The following is a 25,254-nucleotide window of genomic DNA, read 5'->3' on the forward strand; positions in this document are numbered from 1 at the left end:
ATTTGGAATCTCCTTGTTCAAAAACCCCTAATTAGATAGAAATGTGTTATTTTGCTAAGAAAAATTAAAAACTAAGCCATATCTAACACTTTACTTGAACACTATGACTGTTGTTCTGTGGAGAATTAAAAACAGGTTTGGACCCCCTTCCAGACTGGTAGACATGTACATTATCTAGAACCTTAATGATTGTGTAATGGAGTGCCTCTAGAACCTGTGTGTGGTAACTAAATTTATATTGGGCAGACCCTGCGTAAAGTCAGGCCTGATTATTAATCAAAGTGTTTATAACAGCTGAGTCTAAGTATTGTTTAATGGGGACTGGGCAATAGCTTTTTCAAACCAGATGATTGCATGTTTGATTATCCTGACAAATTATCCAATGGAAAATCATTACATCTTGATGTCGTAACTTTTGTCAGCCTTCTACTACAACCTATAAAAACATCTGACCAAATTCATAGTGGATAAACAAATAATAATATTGAAAATCACACAGGGATAAGTACAATTTCATGGCATTCAGTGTATGTATTTATTATTTTACATAGCACCATTCATACAGATTAACTGTAGCTCAAAGGGTTTTAATGAATAAAAAAACATTGTCAATAATGAAAATAATAATTAAAATAAAAGCAGTAAACAAGATTAAACAAACACATAAAAAAAATAGATTACAGAGAAAAAAAGGAGAAACAAATTGGACTGGATTGTATGCCAGTTTATCACAGCATGTACAGAAATGCAGAATAAGACCTTAATCCACAGGGCAGAGTAATTGACTTAATGCTAAGTCTTTGGACGTATAGGAGCTGCTCAGAGTAAAGCTCAGCAATTATTTGCTGTTTAGATGCTCTTTTGCAACAAAATCTTGAAGACATCATACCTAATCGGACTGTAATATAATATTTGAGTTTTGATTATCCTTTACTTGACTGGGTCTCCATTGGCTAATTCTTTTGTTCACATTACTTGTATTCAATTTTAGTGAAGGTTTATGAATCTATTTATTATTCTTAACTAAACAGATCTATATGCTGAAGAATGACATTGTTGTGTGGTTATATAGTTCTGTGTTTTTATATCTCATCCCCTTTTAACTCATTGTCTTATCTGCTTTTCCTGGCTATGATCGTGGTGGCAGCAGGCCGAGGAAGTCAACCCAGACTTCTCTGTCCCCAGCTACAGATTCCAGCTCTTTCTGGGGAATTTGCCAAGCCAGATGGAAGATATAATCCCTCCAGTGTGTCCTGGTCTCCAGTGGGATGTGCACAGAGCAGCTCTACACTCTTAAAAAATAAAGGTGCCATAGTGGCTCTTCAGAGCGATGCCATAGGGGAACCATTTTTGGATCCCAAAAGACCCATCCACATGAACAATCCAGAAAGAACCTTTATTTATTAAGATCCATAACAAGCCCTATACAGTTAAGTGTCCTACTAGGTAGCTTAACATACATTAAAGATTTCAGTTTTTTCCACACATTAGGAAGTTTTTCTAAGCACAAGGAACCAACTTCACATGTAAAGAACACTTCTTAGAATGAAAGGGTGCTTTGTCAAACAATAGTTCTACAAGGAACCACACAACCCAGTAAACAATTATAAAGTGCCATTAAAGAACCATATTTTTTAAGCGTTTGTGGGGGGTGGCTCCCAACCCAAACCACCTCACCACCTCAACTGGCTCTTCTCACTCTGTAATAGCAGCGACTCTACTCTGAGGCTCTCCAAAATCTCTGCGGTTCCTACTCTATCACGGAGTGCCAGCTCAGCCACCCTGCAAATAAACCTGACTTCTATCACTTGTATTCATGATCTCATTCTTTTGGTCAATACCTACAGCTCATGACCATAAGTGAGGACAGGGATGTGGATTAACTGGTAAACCAAGAGCTTTGTCTTTAGGCTCAGCTCCTGCTTTACCACCCCACACTGGAACAGCACCTGCGGAATAGCAGGTGTCGCTCCAATCCACTTTCCGATCTTGAACTCCTCCAGTAAGTGCAGTTGTCCCCTGACACCTGGATAGAACAATCTACTCTCTTCTGAGAGACAGCCGTAACCTCTACTGCCCAGCTGTTTTACACTCTGAAGCGAATCCCACGCAGTGTGTGCTGAATGTCACAGTCAGATGAGTGAAAGAGCACATCAACTGCATAAAGCAACAATGCTACCCCTAACCTTCCCAGCTCAACACTGCACATTGATATCCTGCCCATGAAAACAACAAATACGAGTGCTGACAAGACACAATCTTGACAGAGTCTGACAACCACAGTGAACAAATTCGACTTAATAGAAATTTTAATTAATGTATGGTATAAGAGCCTATTTGCAGCAAAATGTAAGAATAAACTAAAATTAATTAATTTTATTGATTTAGGATACGTAAAGGAGACCATGGCTGAAGCGCTCCTTTAGCATATTTAGAATTTTTTTGCAATACATGATTACAGGAATCTTTGCAAATCAGTTAATTTAAAAAAAATGTATTGCCATACTTGCTTTATTTAGATGAACTGCATATGGACATGGAGATCATTGCAATAAATGATACTTTTGAAAAGGCCCTTGACTTGGCCATAACCCCAAACAGTTATTTTTTAATAAAAGGTTTTACTTTAATTAGGTGAGTATCAGCCTTTACAATGCATGTATAATAAACATAAAAGCTTAAAATAAAAAGCACCCACAGCAGAGATGAAAAAACAGCTGCCTAAAGTCCTCAGAACAAGCAGAAAAAATTACCTTTATATGCAACTTTACAAAATGTAAGATACTGTATGAGTCACCTTTTGATTATTTTATTAAATTTAGCTGTTAAGACAATTGTTGTTATAAAGACATTCAGTCCACTATTTCGACAAACTAAAAACTGAGTGAGCAGTCTCTGTGCAGTAAAATCACAAGGTTTCCAAAATCGCTAACAGCTGATCAGTAGATAAGTTATAAAGATGCCTTAAAAAATCCCATATTACAGAAACACTAGGCCTCTTCTCACAAACTTTGGAGGTTGATGTACACCACATTTGCTTTACTGTCATGTATTCTTCTTCTGCCTTTGAGGTTACCACTGGATCAGTAGATATCTCAGTCCTTAAGGTGTGTAGCTCTGCTACCTTACATTCCAAATTTATTAGAATATTTGGTTAAATAAAACATAAATTGCATTTTATTTACTCTCCCACACTTCATTTTGTCTCCAGTACACTCAGTTGCATGTTTCTTGAAATGCTCGTATAACAGTTTCATATGCAGGAGGAGGTGTGTGTGTGGCATGAAAACCCCGAAGACTGCTGTTCGACCAGAAGGACTCCGGACGGGCCATATTGCTGGTATTTATTGACGAGCCTGTGTTACTTCTGGGAAGTGCTGATTGATTGCTTTCTTCTGCCTCCCGGGCAATCTGACTGCACTGCAGCAAAGGGTGAAATGTGGAGGCTCTGAAACTAGGCTTCCTGGCAAATGGGTCTGGCTGCTCCAGAGAAGCTTGTCGCTGGAATGTGAGAGCAGCGGCACTTGCCAGACTGTTGTTACTTCGCCGGTCATAACTGCTGTTGCGGTACATACCCGACCGACAGTGTATTAAGTTGTGGGAGGAATGTCGGGCTTGACGAGAGTTTCGCCCAGAGATGCGAGCTGAGGCCTTACGTCGAGATAGCCATGTCAAGAAGAGCCATATCAAGGCACCAATGATCAGGCCTACCAGCATAGATAGGCTGAAAGAAAGTATAAGGTTCTCTGTGGAGAGATAAAAAATGCAAAAGTTTTGTTATTTACAACAGTCACCCCGAAACAGTAGATACGAGCACAACACCAGCTTCACATTATATGTTAAATATACAAAGAAAAATACATACAGGCCAAGTATTTCTACATGGTTTTCCTTTCTTTACTAGCTGACACAATACAGTATAATCCAAAATTGGATTGAGTGGATTGAAAATGTCATAATTTGTGTCACAAATGGCCCACAACATAATATCAACATCTGAAAAACTGTGAGAGAAAGAGTGAGAGAGAGAGAGAGAGAGAGAGAGAAGAACATAAAAATAGGACCACAGGGAAGTACTTGCTTCACTGGGTCTGCTGCTTTGAACAGGAGACCCCTTTGAAAGGATGGTCAGTGAAAAATTTCTAAGCATGTTACTTTTCATTCCCTCGACTGCACAAAAATGGAAAAGCCTTACTTCATACTAAAATATATGAAAAAAGAAAGAATCACAATTCTTCATTAGGTATTTACTTCAGGTGGACTAGGCAGAGAAGATATCACAGCGAGAAAAGGCAAGAAGAAATGGAAACAAAGATGAAACAAATGGGTAGAAATTGTGTGTGATATAAGGGTGTGAAAGGCAGTCATGGTAAGACTAAAAGATTAAATGGCTGTTCAGTTCTGAGGAATATGTGAACACTAGAATTACTGTAAATACCAACAATTTCTGTTGCAAAAAGAGTCACCACTAAATATGTAACTATGTCACCCATAAATATGATTTAGTCTGGTTCTTCTAATCAGTAACCTGAATGCCTGTCCAATAACCGTATTTAACATGTTTTATGGAAAATATGTTATTCATGTCAAATAAACAGGGACACCATGCAAATTGTTTCACACTGCCTTTCTTCGGGCTCTAAACTCAATATTGTCTCTGGCACGGGGCCGCTGTAACCCACTCCTGGAATCACTTTCCAGAATCAAATGTGGCCTTTCTTTGTCTACGCTGTAATTAGGCTTGAAATCTTTTGAGTGTCTCTTTGTGTTCCTTGCAACCTTAAGCTATAGGCAGCCCTTAATGAACAAGATTTTTCAGACATGGCAGCATGTCCCATTGTCTTTGTTGGAGGATCATGTCCTGAAACATAACGGGCTAGAAAGTTATAAATGCTTCTGCTAGTCTTCAGGCTTTACCTCTGACCTAAATTCTTCTGAAACAATACCAATGTTTGTGGATTACAAGTAGGAGATATTCTCCTATCTAGTCAATCTTTTATGGCCTTTCCTTAATTTTGTAAGCAGGACCAGGTATCCATAAAAGCTGAGGAGTCATCTGCTTAGAATGAGAACTCTGCAACTTTCCTACTAGGTCACAACTCTCTTTCACTCTCTTTTAGTCCTGCACCAGTCCCCCTGGTTCTTTAGGGATCTCCCAGTATATTAACCGGTTCTAATGCTGCCAGGTAGTGCCTTTCTTTCTGATTTGCATGCTCAATGGCAATGCTGGTATTTCCATCTCTGTCTTCACTTAGCCCTGTCCTGCTCTGCTTATTTTTCCTTGATAAACCATCACCAGGAAGATGGGGAAAAAATGTAAGGAGACTCTGGAAGGAGCAGCAACTAACTTTATCCCTAGTATTTGCTTATATCCCAGCTCAAGAAAATCAATATTTTTTCTAAATTACAAAGACAATTAAAACCAATGCAATAAATTTACAACAGTACAAAAGAAGCAAGAACATTCATTAAATTAGGGGTTCAATGAAGAGCAAGAATTGGCCTCTAATTGAAGTTATTGGGATGAAGGCTAAAATGATCCCCCAAATCCCAAGAACAGCAAACTCCAACACAGAGTGTTTTATATTTAATATACTGTACTTTGCACACTAGATATATGCAAAATACTAATTGTGATAGGACGCTAGACTCGCAGAGAAACATCACCTTCTGTATTAATAAACTTCAATCCTTTATATTGTGGGGCTTGAAAATTTCAGTTTTCCCAAATGCTTTAAGGAGAATGTGCATCTTGATTAAATCAATACTGTGTAGCAAGTGTTTGATAATTATATAAATCCAGATATAAATCCTCAGTCAACTGAGACTTTTAAATTTGATGGAATTCTTTAAAGCATACTGTTTTAAGAAACACAGACAACAACAAAATGAATGTTTGTTGAAGCAATTATCAAATGCTTGCTATGTCCAAAGCCTTTAGAAGATGCTTTAATTTAACTTCAATATCAATTACAAGTTAGTTGAATTTCAGGAGTACTGAGCATTTGACAAAGAGGAGCCTGTATTTCACAGTTTATATTGATTTTCTTGTAAGAACATGAGGATCTGAAACAGAATAAAAACATGTTTCACTGCTGCAAATACAAATTACTGTCTCTTCTTTTTTGTTTTAACTCAAAATGATTTATGGCATAATTTACAAATTTGCAATTCATCTTCAAAACATTAACGATTTTGCAATGTGTTTTTTAGGCATAGTAAGTTGATTTTCCCTCACTGTATCTAAGAATGTTGAGCCCTTAACCTTTTTAAGTTTAAAAGGCAAATTAGCAGCCTCCTTCAATTGTTACTGTACTGTGTACCTCTCTTAAGAAAACATACTTTCAGATGACATTCCTTAAAAAAAAAATTACATTTCCAGTGTTTATTCAAGTTGTAAGAGATGCCATAATGCTGCACGAAAATTGCATAATATAAAGGTGCCAAATGACAATTTTTGTGTGACTGGTAACACTAAATTTATCCAGATTGAGTGTCCTTTAGTGTGACAAAACATAATGACTGGTGTCTCGTTTATGATGACTCTTGTCTAATGTACTTTGATCCTTCTTATTCTCAGCATGAAAAAAGCAGGTTTTTAAAATGGTTGAATGAAAATGTAATCATCTTGAATGCACTCCATTATACTGGATTTTGAATTTGTCTGAGTAGCATTCTCAAATCTCTTCACTATTTACATTATACCAAAGGTAATAGTTGTTAACATGAGACTCACATCAGTCGAAAATGCCATTTATCAAAACAAAATGTAAAGCAAAATTCTTACTCAAAATTCATATCACATCTGCAAACTTACAAAGTCTATTACTATTTTGTTTTTCAGTGCCTCTAGCACCACACTATTGTTGGTCTTTGCCTTGACAATCTAAAGTATGGATGTTGTTACATGCACGCCACTGTATTTTAAAGAGGTGGTACATTGATGTTACTGTTCTTGCAGTTGACGGATCTTGTAGTAACCAGTTACTGCATTTACCATAAATTGTGAATTTGCCCTTGGGATTAATAAAGTATCTATCTATCTATCTATCTATCTATCTATCTATCTATCTATCTATCTATCTATCTAAATAAAATGAAGCTTACACTTGTGTTAAGCATCGGTTTCTAAATAACCATGAATATGGACCCTAATGAGACCAGCTATGTTATATGGGTTGGAGACTTTGGTACTGACCAGAAAGCAGGAGACAAAGCTGGAGGTAGCAGAGTTACAGATGCTAAGATTTGCACTGGGTGTGACAAGGATGAATAGGATTATAAATGAGTACATTAGAGGGTCAGCTCAAGTTGGACGGTTGGGAGACAAAGTCAGAGAGGCGAGATTCCATTGGTTTAGACATGTGCAGAGGAGAGATGCTGGGTATATTGGGAGAAGGATGCTAAGGATAGAGCTGCCAGGGAAGAGGAAAAGAAGAAGGCCTAAGAGAAGGTTTATGGATGTGGCGAAAGAGGACATGCAGGTGATGGGTGTAACGGAACAAGATGTAGAGGAGAGAAAGATATGGAAGAAGATGATCCGCTGTGACAACCCCTAACAGGAGCAGCCAAAAGAAGTTAAACATGCAGGGCTGAATGAAACCAGAAATATATTCTATAATGGCTGAAGTCTGTGGTTGAGGTCTAGTTTTACTTTAAATCTTTCTGTTAAAACATGAAAGTTGCAGAATATATGGGATGCCTTTTACATAAATATAAATCACTATATGGCAGACTGGGGTGGGCAGCATTGGTCCTGAAGGGCCGCAGTGGATGCAGGTTTTTGTTCCAACTCAGATTCTAAATGAGAATTCAATTATTGCTCATGAAGCACTTATTCCTCAAGTGACATTTTCTCCACCCTTAATTGCCTATTTCAATCTTAAACAGTTGCATTCACTGTGTTTAATGGCTCCTTATTAGCAATAAGATGCAAATGACAAAGAAGCCAGCAGTTTTCTTTCTAACTTCTTTCCATTTAAACCTGTGTGGATTCATAATGCACTATTTGGTTTAGAACACTTAAGAGAAAAATGTCACAGATGGAAAATTATCTGTTTTAGGCTTTAAATCATTTGGATGATATTCTTGTAAAGGAAAAAAATCTATGATATAAGAACAAACTTTAACATTGCAGACTAACGTGCCATAAAATTAAATAAGGTCTGAGACTTCCAAAGATTGGTTTCTAATTAAGCAATTGAGTTTGAACAAAAACCTTCAACCACCATAGCCCTCCAGGTCCGACATTGCCTACCCCTGTGGCAGACAGAACAAAAAGCTTATCAAACATTCATACATACAAAATGCATAATGCTAGGAAAATCATACTTTTTGTTTTCTAGTAGGTGCAGTGGGTAGCGCTGCTGCCTCACAGTTAGGAGACCGAGGTTCACTTCCCGGGTCCTCCCTGGAAAGTTTGCATGTTCTCTTCGTGTCTGTGTGGGTTTCCTCCAGGTGCTCCGGTTTCCTCCCACAGTCCAAAGACATGCAGGTTAGGGTCATTGGCATTTCTAAATTGTCCCTAGTGTGTGCTTGGTGTATGGGTGTGTGCGTGCCCTGTGGTGGGCTGGCACCCTGCCTGGGGTTTGTTTCCTGCCTTGCGCCCTGTGTTGGCTGGGATTGGCTCCAGCAGACTCCCCATGACCCTGTGTTAGGATATAGCGGGTTGGATAATGGATGGATGGATGTTTTCTAGTTGTAACTGTGTTATAAATATTGTCTATACCCTGTGACCCTCTGGATAAGTGGCTTTACAAAATGGATGGCAATTTTATAAAGTTTCACTACTGAAACATTGCATTAATTTTGTTTCATACTTTTTATTACAATAACATAATTAAACCGTAAGAACAAAATATACCATGCAACTTAAAAAATATCATTAAAAATCATTAAAAAAAATAAAATCAGATAATTATATTGGCATTACTATTGGCCTTGAAGGATAGTAACAATTATCGCAACGTAACATGTGATTCTCCAGTTGGATCAAGCAGGTTCCATAAATGGATGAATTGATGGGTAAACTGTTAACACAGACAATCTAATATTAATTTTATTGTGTGCAAAACATTTTAAATGGGATTAACTTACAGTGAAATATGTCATGTTTTACTTACATAAATTTGTAATAAACAGAAAATAATTATCCTGATGTGAAAGGCAATTAAGATGATTTGCTGATGACTGTTTGGAGCAATTGCTTTTTCATAAGTGGATGCATTTGCAATGCTTTGTGCAGGATTTTGTTATGGATATATTCATGGAGTCACAGGGCAAGAGAAGGGTTTAGAATTACAGCACATTAGAATTCCAAAGAGCAGATAAGACCGTTGAGATCTTTCATTAAACCAAACACATCTTAAATCAGCTTCCTAAAGGTATCGTGACTTGGCTGTTGAATGACCGTTAGTCTATAACACAATCATGCTACAGTTTCATAATCATTTGACAAACTTGTTTATGCCACTAATGTATGCTACAATTTTGGAGCTTAAATGTTGAAGGTGAAATCTCTTAACTATTGTTCATTATCTGTTTGAAAAATGTGCATGTACCACAAAATGTAATACAGTATTCTGTTGGATGGTTATTCACTTTTATCTGTTTACTCTGTATTTTGTTTTTTACAATATGAAGCAGGACTGAGAATATTACATTCTGTTATTATTTAGTTAAAAGCATCCTTTGTTTGCTCCTGCATCCAGTGATTCTTTGTGTGAAGTCTGCATATTCTCAATGAGGCTAAATACATTTTTCTCTAATTTACATCCAACATCCTAAAGCTGTATTTGTTGGTTAATTAGATACTTGGAAAACCATCCTGTTTAAATTAGCCTTGTGATGGCCTCACATATGGTGTTAGTTCTTGCTTTGTGTCTGATGTCGATAGGATAGTCTCTGGCTCCCCACAACCCTGATTGAACAAGTTTGAGAATGGTATGTTATAAGCTGTGAAATAGTGTACAGAAATGTACTGCATCCATAACAAAATACATTTTGGTCCAAATAGCTGATAGACAAATTGAAGATCAACTTCTCAGATTTTTAATTTGGTGTACTCTCCCCTCTAATATTATTTTTACCATCTTCATTGACCCACTCCTGTAGGTTTACTTATCATAAAGAATTTCAACTCTTCCTTTTTTCTTGCATTTTGGGAATTCTTTTGTAAATTTCCTGACTGAATAACATTCAATATGTGCTTATTAATCAAGCCTGACATCCATGAATATTTCATATGACAGTTGGTCAGAAGTGTGGGGAACTGGTGCTCGGCCTAGCAGAAGCAGGTTCAGCACAGCAACCTTGGCACAATCGCTAATCAAGAGATTAGCTTGTATGTTACTGCACTGTGGAGAAAGTACACAAAAATGCAAATATAGAGAATAAGATAGTTCTCAGCTGAGAGGCAACCCTGCCTTCTGTAAAACCCAATTATGTGGATGAAAGGAATAGACTGTACTTAACAGTTAGTCAAAATGAGATAAAAAATAATGTATTTACTTTTTTCAATATTTTTAAACATAGAACTACAGTACATCACAGTACATCAATGCCTTTACATTTAATTCCTTATTGTGTTTATGGTGCACTAACAACTCTAAAGATAGGTCTAGTTTGAGAGACAGAGATAGAGTTAGTGGTTTCAGCCATTAGCTTGTTGGTATGAGTTATGCAGTTGGGATCCAGTGACATAACTGTCCAGGGAATTTGTATTTTTTTTTTGTGGGTGTGTGGCCAGCCTTATTACGTTGTGGTATAATGTTTATATGGTAGGCAAAAATCTTGCTAATATGGGAAAGAAACCCTATACTATGCTGTCTTTAATCAAGAGTCAAGCAATATACAGTCAATTTGCTGTTCATAATGTACAGTACTTTGTTATATCTTTGCTTAAAGCCTAAAAAGTAAGTCCTCTTTTTAGTCCCAATAATTACTGTGGTGGTGTTATAATTAATTTATATTATTTTACTTAATTTCTGCATTTATTATTTAATTAATTACTACTATTATCCATCCATCCATCCATCCATCCATTTTCTTGGTGCTTCCGGTGAAAGACGTTGTATGGATTCTAAAATAAAATTTTCTCTTTCGTATAGTATGAATATGAAAACTTTTAGTTTAAAGGAGAATCTTGTTTGACAATTAGGTGTGCTCTGTCTCAGTGGTGTTGTTGAGCTGCAGCTGCAGGTTTGCCTTAAGGCCAGACTGTTGCCCCTGCCTTCTTTGACTTTGACAGCTGAATTCACAATTATTTACCCCATCTCAGCACACTCTATCTGGATTACATTATTCACAAAGAATGGTTTATTTCACAGAAAAATGTGGACAATGTGAGGCAAGTTTATGAGATTTCATTACCACGCCTTATACCATTTTGAATGCTTACAGCTATCATTCCAGATCTGTAATTTATTAATACTGGATTACTTCTGCAGTACAGGTCACACCATAAATCAGTTAGTATTGCAGAGAAGCAACCAATTAACTGCAGGATCAGCTTTGCTTTCTCATTGCTAATCACCCACTTTTTTAGAAAGCCTGTTCATAAAATTGATATACTGTATATTGATATTAAACAAGCTGGCTATATGGAAAATTACTTTTGAGAGCCCAAAGATAAGACAATAATGAGCATAATGCATCTACTCACTGTGCACAGATCCATGACAAGTTGTGTAATTAAGTAAAAGGATTAGTTGTAAGTCTTAAAAATGTATTTTTTAATTTCAAAATACAGTATGCATGTTTGGAGTGGCCAGTACATTTACATGTAACACATATATTTATATGGTGTTCATCAAACAGCAATATTAGTCACATCTTTACAGGGTGGTCCAGATCTAATTATGCAGATCCAGATCGTCTGGATGACTTTGATTTATGCAGGGATGATTTCAGTTTGGCGCGAAGACGATTCTTCATGTCATCAGTTCACAAACCTTTCGATGGTCTGGGATTTTTTGGGTGATTTTCTATGCAATAAACTTAATAACTTATAGCGTAATGAAAATTACATAATTAGATCTGGACCACCCTATAGTTTAGCCAATTAGGACACTGAGAGAAAGGAATAGGCTTGGGGTACTTTGGGACAAGTAAAGTGAAAGATTTTCCAAAAAGAACTTATTATAAAGGGTACCTAGATGTAGATCAGCAGAAACGGGCAGCCCAGTAAAGTGGAAGGGGACTGGAGACCACTGGTGTGATGTCACTATAGGTGAAGGTCAGGCATCCCCTCCAGGAGGCACTCTCTTGGAGCACGTTTAGCCACAAGCTCATTCTTCAATGGTGTGATAAGAAGCACCTCGGGGCATCTTTTCTGCTTGCTGCTTGCAGACTAAATACGAATACTCTTTAATATGCTATTTCTGCACAAATATTTGTGTATGTATGTATGTATTTATTTATTTATATATTGATTTGACTGTGGTATTTGTCATGTGAGATGGTATCTTTGTTTTTTATGCCTCTGCTGCTGTATGCAACTAAATTTCCCCTTGGGATTAATAAAATTTTTCTAATCTAATATAAACTAATCTAGATGACACAGAGGCTACCCAGATCCAGCAGCCTAGATTCAAATCCTAAAATTGTTCCAGAATCCCTGTGAAGACTACACATTTATCTCATATCTGCATGAATTTTCATTCCACATTTCAAAAACGTGTCTGTTATTTTTATTGAACGTGTGCATGTGTGTATAATTGAGCCTTGAACTTGACTGGCACCCTGACCATGTTGGTTCCTGCCTTATGCCCAGTGTTGATACAGGCTCTGGTCCTCTGTGAGCCTGAAATGGAGTAAGTAAGTCTGACTACATTATGTTATTTTAAAATATTAGAGATACAGTCAATTTCATTTGGTTCATCCATAAAAGTAATTAACCCTTTTTACACACATTAAGCACACAAATTCAAATGAATGCCATTTTTTATTATTTCGGGAAGTAACAGGAAGACTCATTTGAACAAAAAACTGGTCACAATGAAAGCCAGCAGCCATATATATGACATCTAAATGTGTGACCATGTATATTTAAAAGTAAAACATTAGTGAAGATTAATGCCATAACAATTCTATGAAAATTAAAAGTAAAAGGCTACAGAGCTTTTATCTAGTATGTGCTTTTAACTTTTTTTTTGTAATCTGCTGTGGAATTAATTTTTATCATTTTTTACTAAAATTTGTTTTTACTAAAACATGCTTAAATGACAACACTGCAAATTTAGTAATGCAGTAAAAACTTATTTCTATTTGAAATTAATATTGCTCTCTTTTTTTGCTGAAAGTCAGGACCAGTTGTTTTTTGTTTGACTGCATAACCTTAAACAAACATTTGTGATTCATTTATTAATGTAGGGGCTTTTGGATGCTCATTATAAGTAAGTCGTACACCACAAATGCCACGAAGACTCAACAGGAAAGTGTGATGCCGCTTAAATGCTGAATTTTCCACTGTTGTTTGGATTTTCCATAGACAGCGAAGGTTATTCACCGAGCTATTACTACAAACGCAAATTCTCAGCAGCCCACAGTTCAGCCTTTACCAATTGCAGTAAATCTAGTTTTTAATGAGACGGTCTTAAGTGAGTGGTTTTAGGTTTCCAAGGGAATGATGCACCCCTTAAAGGCAGTTACAACTAAACTATTATTTCTAGTGAGACGGATTGGGTGTCTCAATCAGCAGACAGCAGACCGTTTTGCCCCATTGTTAAGTCAGTGAGTTCTAAGCCAACATCTTGTTGGTTTTACTTTAAACATGAGTGCGGTGCCAGTAGTAAGGAGACAAATCAGCAGCAACTGCCTTGCTTTCCAGACCACAGGGATACTTTATGTTCAAGCGTTATACACTGCAACAATAAACTGCCAAATCTTTTGCAGCGAGTATGGATATCTCTAAAATAAAATATTTTAAAATATACTGCATCGCCACTTTGTGGAAGCAGCCAAAGCCTTTATAATCTCTAAGACAAAAGTATTGCAATTATTAATTATTTCTATTTCATTTTCATCTTATATTTTTGCTGGAAAAAAAACAGTTTTACTTTTAGGCCCCTGCAGTGTTACCTGAACCTTCAATGATTCATAGACTTATAAACTTTCATAGACACCCAAGGCCACCAGAGAGCCCTAGGAGCAACTTCAAAGGTGTTTTGGAGGGGCAAATTCATTAGTATCTCCCAAGTTAACTCATAAATACTTCTGTAGTTTAAAGTGAGTGTGGAATAGAAAAGGGCTTAATTGGCTGGGAGGAACAGAAGCTAGTGTGGTTTGAGAGAAAGGTATGCAAGATAAGAAATAGTATAATGTAGTGTTGTATTTAGTGGTCTGGGTAAGTGGACTATACACCATTTGGAAAATTAGAGCCCTTATTTGTACTAGGTAGTTTTAACTAGCATACGCTTTTATTGTTTTTTTTTATAGTTTGCACTAACTCCTTCTGTATCACTCATCAATTTATTTTTAAGTTAATAAATGATCATTTTTGTTACTTTAGCCTTAGTAATGTCACCATGGGTTTGTGGTATACAAAAAAAGTATTTGATATTAAAGGTAATGTGTTTGCCTGAGTTTTTGCTTCCACTGCTGTGCTCCATTTGGCCAGTTGGTACCTGTCAACTCAAGTTATAATCTGGAGTCCTGTCAGCTAACCAAGCTTGAAAGGCCTCCTACTTCAGTCTGACATCTCCCTTTACTACTAGCATCCACCATCATGTTTGGGGATTACTTATATTGGGGAAATGGATTCTCTCCCCTCTTTTCTACTCTTAAAGTTTCTCTTTCTCATGAGTGGGGGTTGAATTGAATTAAGTTTTGTCAAGTTTGACTTGTTTGTGTGGAATGTTACTTGTTTTTAATACATTCAATGAAATAATAAAAAAAAAATGTTTGGGGATTACCAACACAACAGACACCAACTGGCACCAATGACCTTACATCTGCAGATCTGCACAGTTGCCACAACAGTGGAGTCACAGAACATGGCCCATGTAAGTTCAATGTTGCATCTCTACTTGTTGTGGATGATGTGATCCTGTTTGCTTCATCGGGGCATTTTGCAGCCAAGTGTGAAGTGGCCAGGATGAGGATCAGCACCTCCAAATCCGATGTAATGGTTCTCAGCTGGAAAAGAGTAGATGCCCTCTCCAGGTAAGGAATGTGGTGCTGCCTTGGGTGAAGCTGTGTAAGTATCTTGGGATCTTGTTCACGAGTGAGGGAAGAAAGGAGCAGGAGATTGACAAGTCTAGTGGAGAAGGCTTTGCAGTCTTTAAAACAATCTAGATGAGAACTGGCCATTCAGCCCAACAAAGATTGCAAGTTCTGTTCATTAATTCTTCTAAAGACTCATCAAGTCTTGCTTGGAAGGCCCCCAAAGTTCTACTGTCTACTACACTACTTGGTAACTTATTTCATGTGTCTATGGTTCTCTAAGTGATGAAAAACTTCTTAATGCCTGGAAAACCAGTCAGGCTCAAACAGAGGAATCCATTGGGTATATTTCCAATTTAGTAACTGTTTTGCATCAAAGTAATATCTTAGTTCTTTCCAAATGAATATTACTCATGTGGGAGTGGGTAAAAGGATCTGAATTAGCAGTTAATATTTATTGTAAAGAGTGCGACACCCCATAGCTTTCTTCCTCTGTCTATGTGGGCTATGCCATTTCCTTCCATATGCAGGCATGTTAGTTTAATTGCCAGCTCATAAATGTTTCCTGCATTAGACTGGTATCCTTTCCTGAGTTGATCTTCCTGTTGTCACCAATGCTGCAGTAACAGGCTTTGGCTCTCTGCAACACTTTCATAAAAATAATGTGGGTAAAAATTAGAAAATAGATAAAATATGTGGGATAGATGGATAGATAATGCATTTAGTGTTGGTTAACTGTTGTACTTTAAACAAAAATATTTTGTAGCAATTAAGAGAGCAAAATGTCAACAAGAAATGTATTTCTACAAATTTGAAAAAAAAACTGAATAAAGCTCACAAGATATACAGTGCATGACAGCTCTTTTCCCATATCTACTCAACAACAAGGCTTTGTGCTACAAAATGAGAACAGAAATGAAGCCAAAAAGAGACAATAACTAAAAGTAAAAGCTGGCTTCAGAATAAACAACTAGTAAAAGCCAGCAGCAATGGGAGTCTCCCTTTTCACACCCATTCTTTTGTAAAACCATCCATGACAGATGTAAATTAGGGTTTCTAAAGTTAAAGTCCTTTTGTGTCTTAACTGATAACGGACAACTGTGTGCACAGTCAGTGCACAAAAGAGTCCAATATATTTTTAATCAGTTGCATCTTGGTAGAATGATAGACCAGACAAAACGGGAAACATTTACATATAGGTGGTGGTAAATGAAGCATACTTAATCAAAAGCACATATACCAACAAATGAAATATTCATCAGCCCCTACATGCTGTTAAAAAACAATTTGTATTTCAGTATCTCATGGTGTTGCATCCTGGTTGTGTCACAAACTATAGTGCTGCCATCTAATTTCTGCCTCCACACTTTAGCCACTCTTCATACCTCCTTGAAAACCCCATACCACTGCAAGATACAGGGGTCAGATACATGAACACATAAATGTATTTTAAGCTTGGATTCCTTGCCAATTTAACTCACTCATTTAACATTGTCTACTGTTGTCTTACATTATTTTTAACGCCCAGTCTTTAACAGGCTGTTTGGCTGTGTCTGGTGTACTTATTCATGACAGAACAGAATAGATATACTCACAGAGCAAGTGGGCCTAAACAAGTTTATTTTTCCACATAGGGTAAGACATAAATTGCTCCAAAAGGTGAATCTACCTGCAATGTCATTACCAGCTACCCCTGCAGCCTATAAAGTTATATTCTGTATTTTAAAAAAAGGTTTACTAAAAGATATTTTGTAATCTGAATGGGAGGCTACAATATCTTGGCTCTTAGCAAGTTGTAAATTGTAAATCTCTGGAAATTGGTTATCGGGTTATAGAGTGTTTTATACTGAAATATATTATATGCAACACTTCATTTTTTTGGTCTCTGTCTTGTAAGGTCATTACATATTATGTACTAATAGTGCTTTTTTCATTCCCGCTTTTATTCAATGATTATATTTGTGAAAGGCGTGAAATGAATTTGAATTCCACTCTGCCTGTAACATTAACATATTGTTGTTTATTACGCCACTGGAGAATGCTATGCATTGCATGTTGGTTGGGCATGTAGGTAAGAATTTCACTGCACTCTGTAGATGTGACAGTGCTACCACTACTATTATACTGTATATACTGAGGTAAATACAGTATAACTAACCCTAAACCTGCATCTACATTTACCTACTTAAAGCATACTTCCTAGCACCTCTGGTCCAGGAATTTGTGTTAAATGTTGGAGTAGAACATTAATCTGGCTTGTGTATTGAATAGAGAGCATGTCCACCCTGTCCCAGGGCTAACTGCTATCCGCTGGTCAATAAAAATGTAAATATTCAGGGTTAGGGGAATGAGCTGGCTCAATTACTGGAGCCAGGCAACCTCCAGAATCTAAGATATCATGTTAATAACATAACATTCTCAAGCCGGCTTAATTATGTTCAGATAAATGGGCAGTCCAGTGCCTATCCCAATGGTGTCTCCTGAGCACATAGCAGGAAACAGCCTCAGATATGGCATTAGTCATTTTAGAGCCTGTATCTAAGATGCTGTTATAAAACACTTTCCAGGCTACATAAATGGCCAAGAAGTTTAAGGCCTGTTTTGCTCAAACTCAAGTTTTTATAATCGCTTTGCTTTGGGCTGAAATCATGCCCTTTGAACTAAAAGCATAAAACACGACGAAATAAAAAAAAGGAATATAAATGATGAGAAAATAAACTAGTCAAACAAGTATTAGCCAGAAAGATGGATTAAAATATTGAAGCTTGTGCTCTGTATTATATAAAGTGGTCTGTAACAAATGGCAAACATTACAAAATGTGTTACTTGGAAATTAAGAAAGGTTTGAATATGTTTAGGGCTGTCACTAAACAAAAATGAAAAAACATTTTAAGAACAAGACTAATCTAAATGTCATACTTTACCAGAGTACTTTCTTCCCAAATTCAGAATAAAGCAGAAACATTTGACACTGGGCAACATGTAAAATATCAAAAAACATAAGCACACAGCGAATAGAAGTGAGGTGCTGCAGGTGCTAAGATGAGCCAGCATGCAAAGAAACAAAAGATCCTAATAAGAGAAATACATTCTTTGGCCCATTATACAGTGGGATGCAAAAGTTTGGGCAACCTTGTTAATAGTCATTATTTTCCTGTATAAATCGTTGGTTGTTACGATAAAAAATGTCAGTTAGATATATCATATAGGAGACACACACAGTGATATTTGAGAAGTGAAATGAAGTTTATTGGATTTACAGAAAGTGTGCAATAATTGTTCAAACAAAATCAGACAGGTGCATAAATTTGGGCACCGTTGTCATTTTATTGATTCCAAAACTTTTAGAACTAATTATTGGAACTCAAATTGACTTGGTAAGCTCAGTGACCCCTGACCTACGTACACAGGTGGATCCTATAATGAGAAAGAGTATTTAAGGGGGTCAATTTTAAGTTTCCCTCCTCCTTTAATTTTCTCTGAAGAGTAGCAACATGGGGGTCACAAAACAACACTCAAATGACCTGAAGACAAAGATTGTTCACCATCATGGTTTAGGGGAAGGATACAGAAAGCTGTCCCAGAGATTTAAGCTGTCTGTTTCCACAGTTAGGAACATATTGAGGAAATGGAAGACCACAGGCTCAATTCAAGTTAAGGCTCGAAGTGGCAGACCAAGAAAGATTTCGGATAGACAGAAGCGACGAATGGTGAGAACAGTCCAAGTCAACCCACAGACCAGCACCAAAGACCTACAACATCATCTTGCAGCAGATGGAGTCACTGTGCATTGTTCAACCATTCGGCACACTTTACACAAGGAGATGCTGTATGCGAGAGTGATGCAGAGGAAGCCTTTTCTCCGCCCACAGCACAAACAGAGCCGCTTGAGGTATGCTCAAGCACATTTGGATAAGCCAGCTTCATTTTGGAATATGGTGCTGTGGACTGATGAAACTAAAATTGAGTTATTTGGGCATAACAAGGGGCGTTATGCATGGAGGAAAAAGAACACAGCATTTCAAGAAAACACCTGCTACCTACAGTAAAATATGGTGGTGGTTCCATCATGCTGTGGGGCTGTGTGGCCAGTGCAGGGACTGGGAATCTTGTCAAAGTTGAGGGACGCATGGATTCCACTCAGTATCAGCAGATTCTGGAGACCAATTTCCAGGAATCAGTGACAAAGCTGAAGCTGCGCCGTGGCTGGATCTTTCAACAAGACAACGACCCGAAACGCTGCTCAAAATCCACTAAGGCATTCATGCAGAGGAACAAGTATAACATTCTGGAATGGCCATCTCAGTCCCCATACCTGAATATAATTGAAAATCTGTGGTGTGAGTTAAAGAGAGCTGTCCATGCTTGGAAGCCATCAAACCTGAATGAACTAGAGATGTTTTGTAAAGAGGAATGGTCCAAAATACCTTCAACCACAATCCAGACTCTCATTGGAACCTACAGGAAGCTGTAATTTCTGCAAAAGGCAGATCTACTAAATATTGATTTCATTTCTTTTTTGTGGTGCCCAAATTTATGCACATGCCTGATTTTGTTTGAACAATTATTGCACACTTTCTGTAAATCCAATAAACTTCATTTCACTTCTAAAATATCACTGTGTGTGTCTCCTATATAATATATTTAACTGACATTTTTTATCGTAACAACCAACGATTTATACAGGAAAATAATGACTATTAACAAGGTTGACCAAACTTTTGCATCCCACTGTATCTGTGAATGTAACTTCTTAGCTTGAACCCACCTAAGCTCATATTCATTCTACCGATTATTACTTTTCTGTCAGATGAGTTGGGTAAATCTGAGGGAATTTTGGGGAAAATGATGTTTGTATTACTGCACTGTTTGAATCTTTGACTAAGCTTTGGTTTACTCTTTGTGTTTTGCTATGTCTTGACAATAATAAGAAAAGTACCCTAAAGCCTTGCTAATGGTATCAAAATAATTTTTAAAACACATTTTTCTGTCACTTGAGCACACCAGTTCAACTTTATCCCCAGGCGTACAATGCCAGCACTTTATATATAATGTAATACTTTGCATTTTTTGTACACTTCCTGCCCTGGTGAACCCATATCAGCAAGTGACCTCACAAAACAAATACTTTAAAAGATTAATTCATTTTTATCAAATGCAAAACATATTCCACTTTGTGAGTGCAGCACCCTGTGTAAAATAAATGCACTCTTATTCTTAAATCATGAAAGGTTTCTCCTATACTAGTTATGTGTTCAGAAATGGAAGGTAGAAAAGGGAATTAGCCACTCTGTAAGGTGGGATGAAAAAACAGTGAGTAGTGCTGCTGCTTCATACACTGAGTGTCCTGAGTTTAAATCCCACAAGAGTTTCTTTCAAAAGACAAGCGGTCATCTAAAGTGTCTTATCTTATTGGCACTTGATTGCAACAAGGAGACTGGGGTTTACGACCCTGTGTCCCTGCGTAGCGTTTTCATATTCTTCCAATTCCCACAGGGGTTTTCTGTGGGTGCTCCAGTTTCTTCCTACAGTCCAAAGTCATGCAGGTTATGTGAACTGGCATTGCTAAATTGGCCCTTTTGTGTCTCCGTGTGTTCACCCTGCGTTGGACTGGCACCCAGTCCAGGGATCGTTCTTCCCTTGTATCTGATGCTTGCTGTGACAGGCTCCAGCTTCCCCGCAACACTGCCCTGGAAAAGTGGGGTTGGAAGGTTGATGGATGATGGATTGATGTTATGTTATAAATGTTCCAGAATGCTCTAGCCTGCCCTCTTCATTCAACAGCACTCCTTCAATGGAATGTACTTATTAAGATGAAAGGTGTAGAGACAAGATAGATATTAACACCACTAAGCAGGCCTACTGCAAAGGCATCCTCATGTATGGAACATGATTATGGTCAGTTACAACCACAAATCAGAGCTATGACTACGCTTTGCACGTCTAACTTTGGTGACTTCCATGATTCCTGTTGCTCCCTTCGCTAAGACTCTAAAGTGTCAGTCCATTGCTAAATCAAGTATGAAAGATCACTTTACTCTTATTTGTGTCATACAAGGGGCAGTGTGCCCTCTCTTGTTTCTCTCTGTCTCATAGACGTTTACAAGGTTCTTCTTGTAAAATCTGATATGAAAATACAGGTATTCTACATAACAGCCTCAGTTCTAAAGGATTGCAATCAGTCATATAATGTATCTGTAATACATATTGGGAAAGACTATGTGCCTAATTTACAGGCTTTAGGTGCAAAGCCTTAAGTCTCATCTTTTGAACCAGTTTACTATACAATGGTACTTAAAAAGACACTGAAAGCTTTAAAGGGTTTAAATTCACTGTTTGATAAGGATGAGAATGTAATACATTTACAGCTAATTAGAGGCAGCACTTTGACATGAGTACAGGAATACAGGGACAAGCTTATAAATCTAATAAGTCAACACATTCCGGAGAATGAAATAATACAGTACCTTAAAACGAAAAGCAAACAAAGCAAAGAGAAACAGGAAAGTTTAACGATTGCAACAGGGTGATTCAAAAAGATTCATCCAATTTCAAAATGATATATTTCACTTGTAAACAATTACAGAACAATGCAGTAAATTGTAAATGGTTTAGGTGAGCATAAAGTTTATTATGTAATTTTACAAGTGCTCAATATGACCTCCTCCAGCTGTACGGACAACATCAAAGCAATAATCAAATTCATCCCATACTCGATTGAGCACGTCGGGTGTCACTGTACTCACGGCTCTTTTAATGTGATTTTGGAGATCATCCAGTGTTGTTGGGAGTGGTGGCACATAAACAGAATCCTTAACGTACCCCCACAAAAAAAAGTCACACGGCATGAGATCTGGTGATCTTGGGGGCCAGAAGTGAAGTGCCAAATCGTGGGCTCCTTTATGGCCAATCCAGCAATAAGGGTGCTCTTTGCTGAGAAATGCCAGTGACAGTCCGGAACTCTATCACCCCCTCTTTCAATTGGTATGCGATTGGTTCCTAGGCACCTTACAATCGTAAAAATATGGCAGCTTTGAAATCGGATGAATCTTTTTGAATCACTCTGTATTTTAACTGTAGACCTGATTGCCACCCTTAAATTACATGCAGAACATTTGGAAAATTGTGGGCTTGCAGTTGTGCAATCAGTGAAGAACACATTGCTATGGGTGACTTCTATGAAGTATCTGTACATTTACTAAATCCACTTAATCCATGTGTAGGGTCAAGGGCTTCTAAACAGTTTTGGACAAAAAAGGAGTAACAAAACAAGAATGGGGTGCCAGCTCATCACAGGGCACAGTCTTGCCCATATCCACAATCATTTAAAAAGGTCAGTTTAGCGATGGCCATTATTCCCATACACCTTTGAGGTGTAGGAGGAAATTCCTAGTTCTGAAGTGAAAAGCACAAGGGAGAACATGCAGACTCCGCATAAACAGTCTCCTAAATGTATGGGTTAGCAGCAGTAGCCACTATGCAACCCCATCTTTGTTCAGCATATACTGCTTAGTACACACACCTAACAATGGATTACACACTTGAAAGAAGACAAACATGTGGCCTTGCAATCTCTGTTTATGACAACACAATTTAAAGAAAGTTTATAATCTGACATTTTAACTCTGGAGATTGCTGTAAGAGTTTGTGAAAAGGATTGCATTATTCTGTTGCATGTAGCAAAGGTAGTGCTACATTTAGTTGAATCAATATAAATTGAAAATATAATTATCAGCTATTTAGAGTAAGACAACAAAAATGTGGTTTTAATAGATTTGTTAGGGAATACATAAGAAAGAAAGAAAGAAAGAAAGAAAGAAAGAAAGAAAGAAAGAAAGAAAGAAAGAAAGAAAAATGAAAGATTTCATTTTGATCTTTAATAAACACTTTATTACTCAGTAACAATCATTTCAAAAAACAAACAAAATCTTTACATTAATAAGCTCTCCAAATGGTCATTTCAAAAAATCCAAATACCAAAACTCTGTATTAGAATTACAAACAAAAAGAGTTTCTCATTTCTTTTTGTACAAACTGCCTCATTTATATGGTTAATAAAAGTTTTCAAGTTAAAATCAATTTTAAAAATTTAGAAAGAAAGAAAACAAAACCAAAGATTTATTGCAATGCAATAGCATTTATTAAGAAAAATGACCTATATCTGTGAATGTAAAAGTAAAGAAGTTATATAGTCACTCATACAGTGAACAGATTGCTGCATTAACTATCTACTGTACATGAAATCAATACAAGATTAAACAATATTTGCGACTAATAAGAAAGACCTTTAAACACATTCGTTTCATGTTATAAAACTATGAATGTAATAGTCTATAAGAAAATGTAAAAAAAAATTAATTGAAAGAAAGAACATAACTAATCATTTATTGTAATGACCTGGTATTTATTAAGAGAAAATGCCATATATTTAAGAATGTAAGCTTCAAAAGTAAAGAAAAATCATGGAGTGACACCTACAATGAATTGATTGTTTTGAAATTAAAACAACACAAAATTAAATAATAATTACGACTAATAAGATATTTAAACGGAACTTGATTCATGCTATAAAATTATTTATGCCACTGCCTATATGAAAATGTAGAAATCTAACCGAAAGAAAGAAAGAAAGAAAGAGTCTTTTTACTTTTGATTTTGCCCTTCTGCCCATTTACTGATCGCCGAAGTCTACGTCGCGGTTCCATTGCGGGTTACATTTACGCACACTTTTGTGTTCACTCATTTCGGCCAACAAGGGTTCACCAAAAAATCTGAGCAGGGCATCGTTAGGATGTGGAAGGAAATCACGGTAACTGGAGAAAACACGACGAACACGGGAGAACGAGAGAACGCCACCACAGAAAACCAAGGGTTATGAATCGGACCTTTGAGCTGTGGAGAAGCGGCGCTAAGCATCGTGACAACGCATGGTCCCCGTCGTAATTTTACTATATTATAAGTTACACCTAAATGACAATAAGAAAGAAAGAAAGAAAGAAAGAAATAAAGGGAACATAAATCAACATCTTAACAGTCAAAAGTGCATTATATAGATAGCTTGCTTACCAAAAAAGTTTTCGGGCAACTTTACGTTCGATTGGACTTCAGTGTCATTATTAGCCATGACACCCTGGCAAGTGTCCCCAAAGCAGAAGAGCAAAGAAAATCACATGCAACTTGTTATACGCTTAGTTCGCACAGCTCCACGATACAACTGCCTTCCTCCAACGTCGCTGTCTTTTTTTCTTTTTTGTTTGTGAAAAAGGAAACTTCACTATCCCGTTTCCTGCTTTTCAACCTAAATTAGCAACGGAGCGTTTTTATCAGCGAAACGCAGAATTCCGGATTAATGGAATAGTTTCCTTTCCCGTCATTTCCTCGTGTTTAATTAACGAAGAACAATGCGGAGAGCAGCTTCGTCAGTTTAAACTGGCCGGCTGCTGGAGATTCCATCTGCGAAAGCCAAGGGGCTTAATCTCTCTCTTTTTACACCAAAAAAGAAAAGCGAGAGAGAGAGCGAGAGCGAGAGCGAGTGAGAGAAACAGCGGCGCTGTACTCGCTACAGATGTGCTGGAGCTCAGATGTCTTTATGAAGTCCTTGCATTTCGGATTAGGTGAACACTGAGGATGCAAACGGGAACTATAAATATTTTACTGCTGCTTAACATTTTAAGATTTTGACAGTTCAAAGGAAGTCAAGGGCGGCGTTATTCTCTCCTCTGTCGTGGCCTGTACGTTATCTTTCCTTTGACTGTATACTGTATAGTGAAGTCAATCAAGATTAATTTCTTTTTCAATTTTTTTATTTAATAGAGAAAACTTGGTATTAGCCACCGTGTGAGGTTGCATGTGTCTTATTAAAGCCGGTAAAGCAAGAAAGGGGCAATTAGGAGCTCACCATGATGCAAACAGGGTGCTGATATGGTGTATATAAACTAGGTAGAAATTTGTCATTCACCATATGTAAAATTTCATTTCACTGCTGCCTATACAGTTCATAACACTGGCAATGCACAACTCCTCTGTCTGTCCTCCCGAAAAACTGATCAAGCAAAGCCATTTTGTCCTACCAGCCTTGCTATATTGCTCACA

General features: G+C 37.2%; 1 protein-coding gene across 1 annotated transcript; it reads right to left on the bottom strand.

The window, feature by feature from the left end:
- Positions 1-511: 511 nt before the first annotated feature.
- On the bottom strand, positions 512-24,733 carry myct1a (myc target 1a). Its single transcript, XM_039747788.1, has 2 exons — positions 24,229-24,733; positions 512-3,746 (listed from the first exon to the last, which is right to left on the bottom strand). Exons 1-2 carry the CDS (start codon positions 24,284-24,286, stop codon positions 3,217-3,219), a joined length of 588 nt encoding a protein of 195 aa, XP_039603722.1. The 5' UTR covers positions 24,287-24,733; the 3' UTR covers positions 512-3,216.
- Between the last annotated feature and the right edge of the window lie 521 nt (positions 24,734-25,254).

This window comes from Polypterus senegalus, chromosome 3, assembly GCF_016835505.1.
Source record: "Polypterus senegalus isolate Bchr_013 chromosome 3, ASM1683550v1, whole genome shotgun sequence".
NCBI classification, from domain to species: domain Eukaryota; kingdom Metazoa; phylum Chordata; class Cladistia; order Polypteriformes; family Polypteridae; genus Polypterus; species Polypterus senegalus.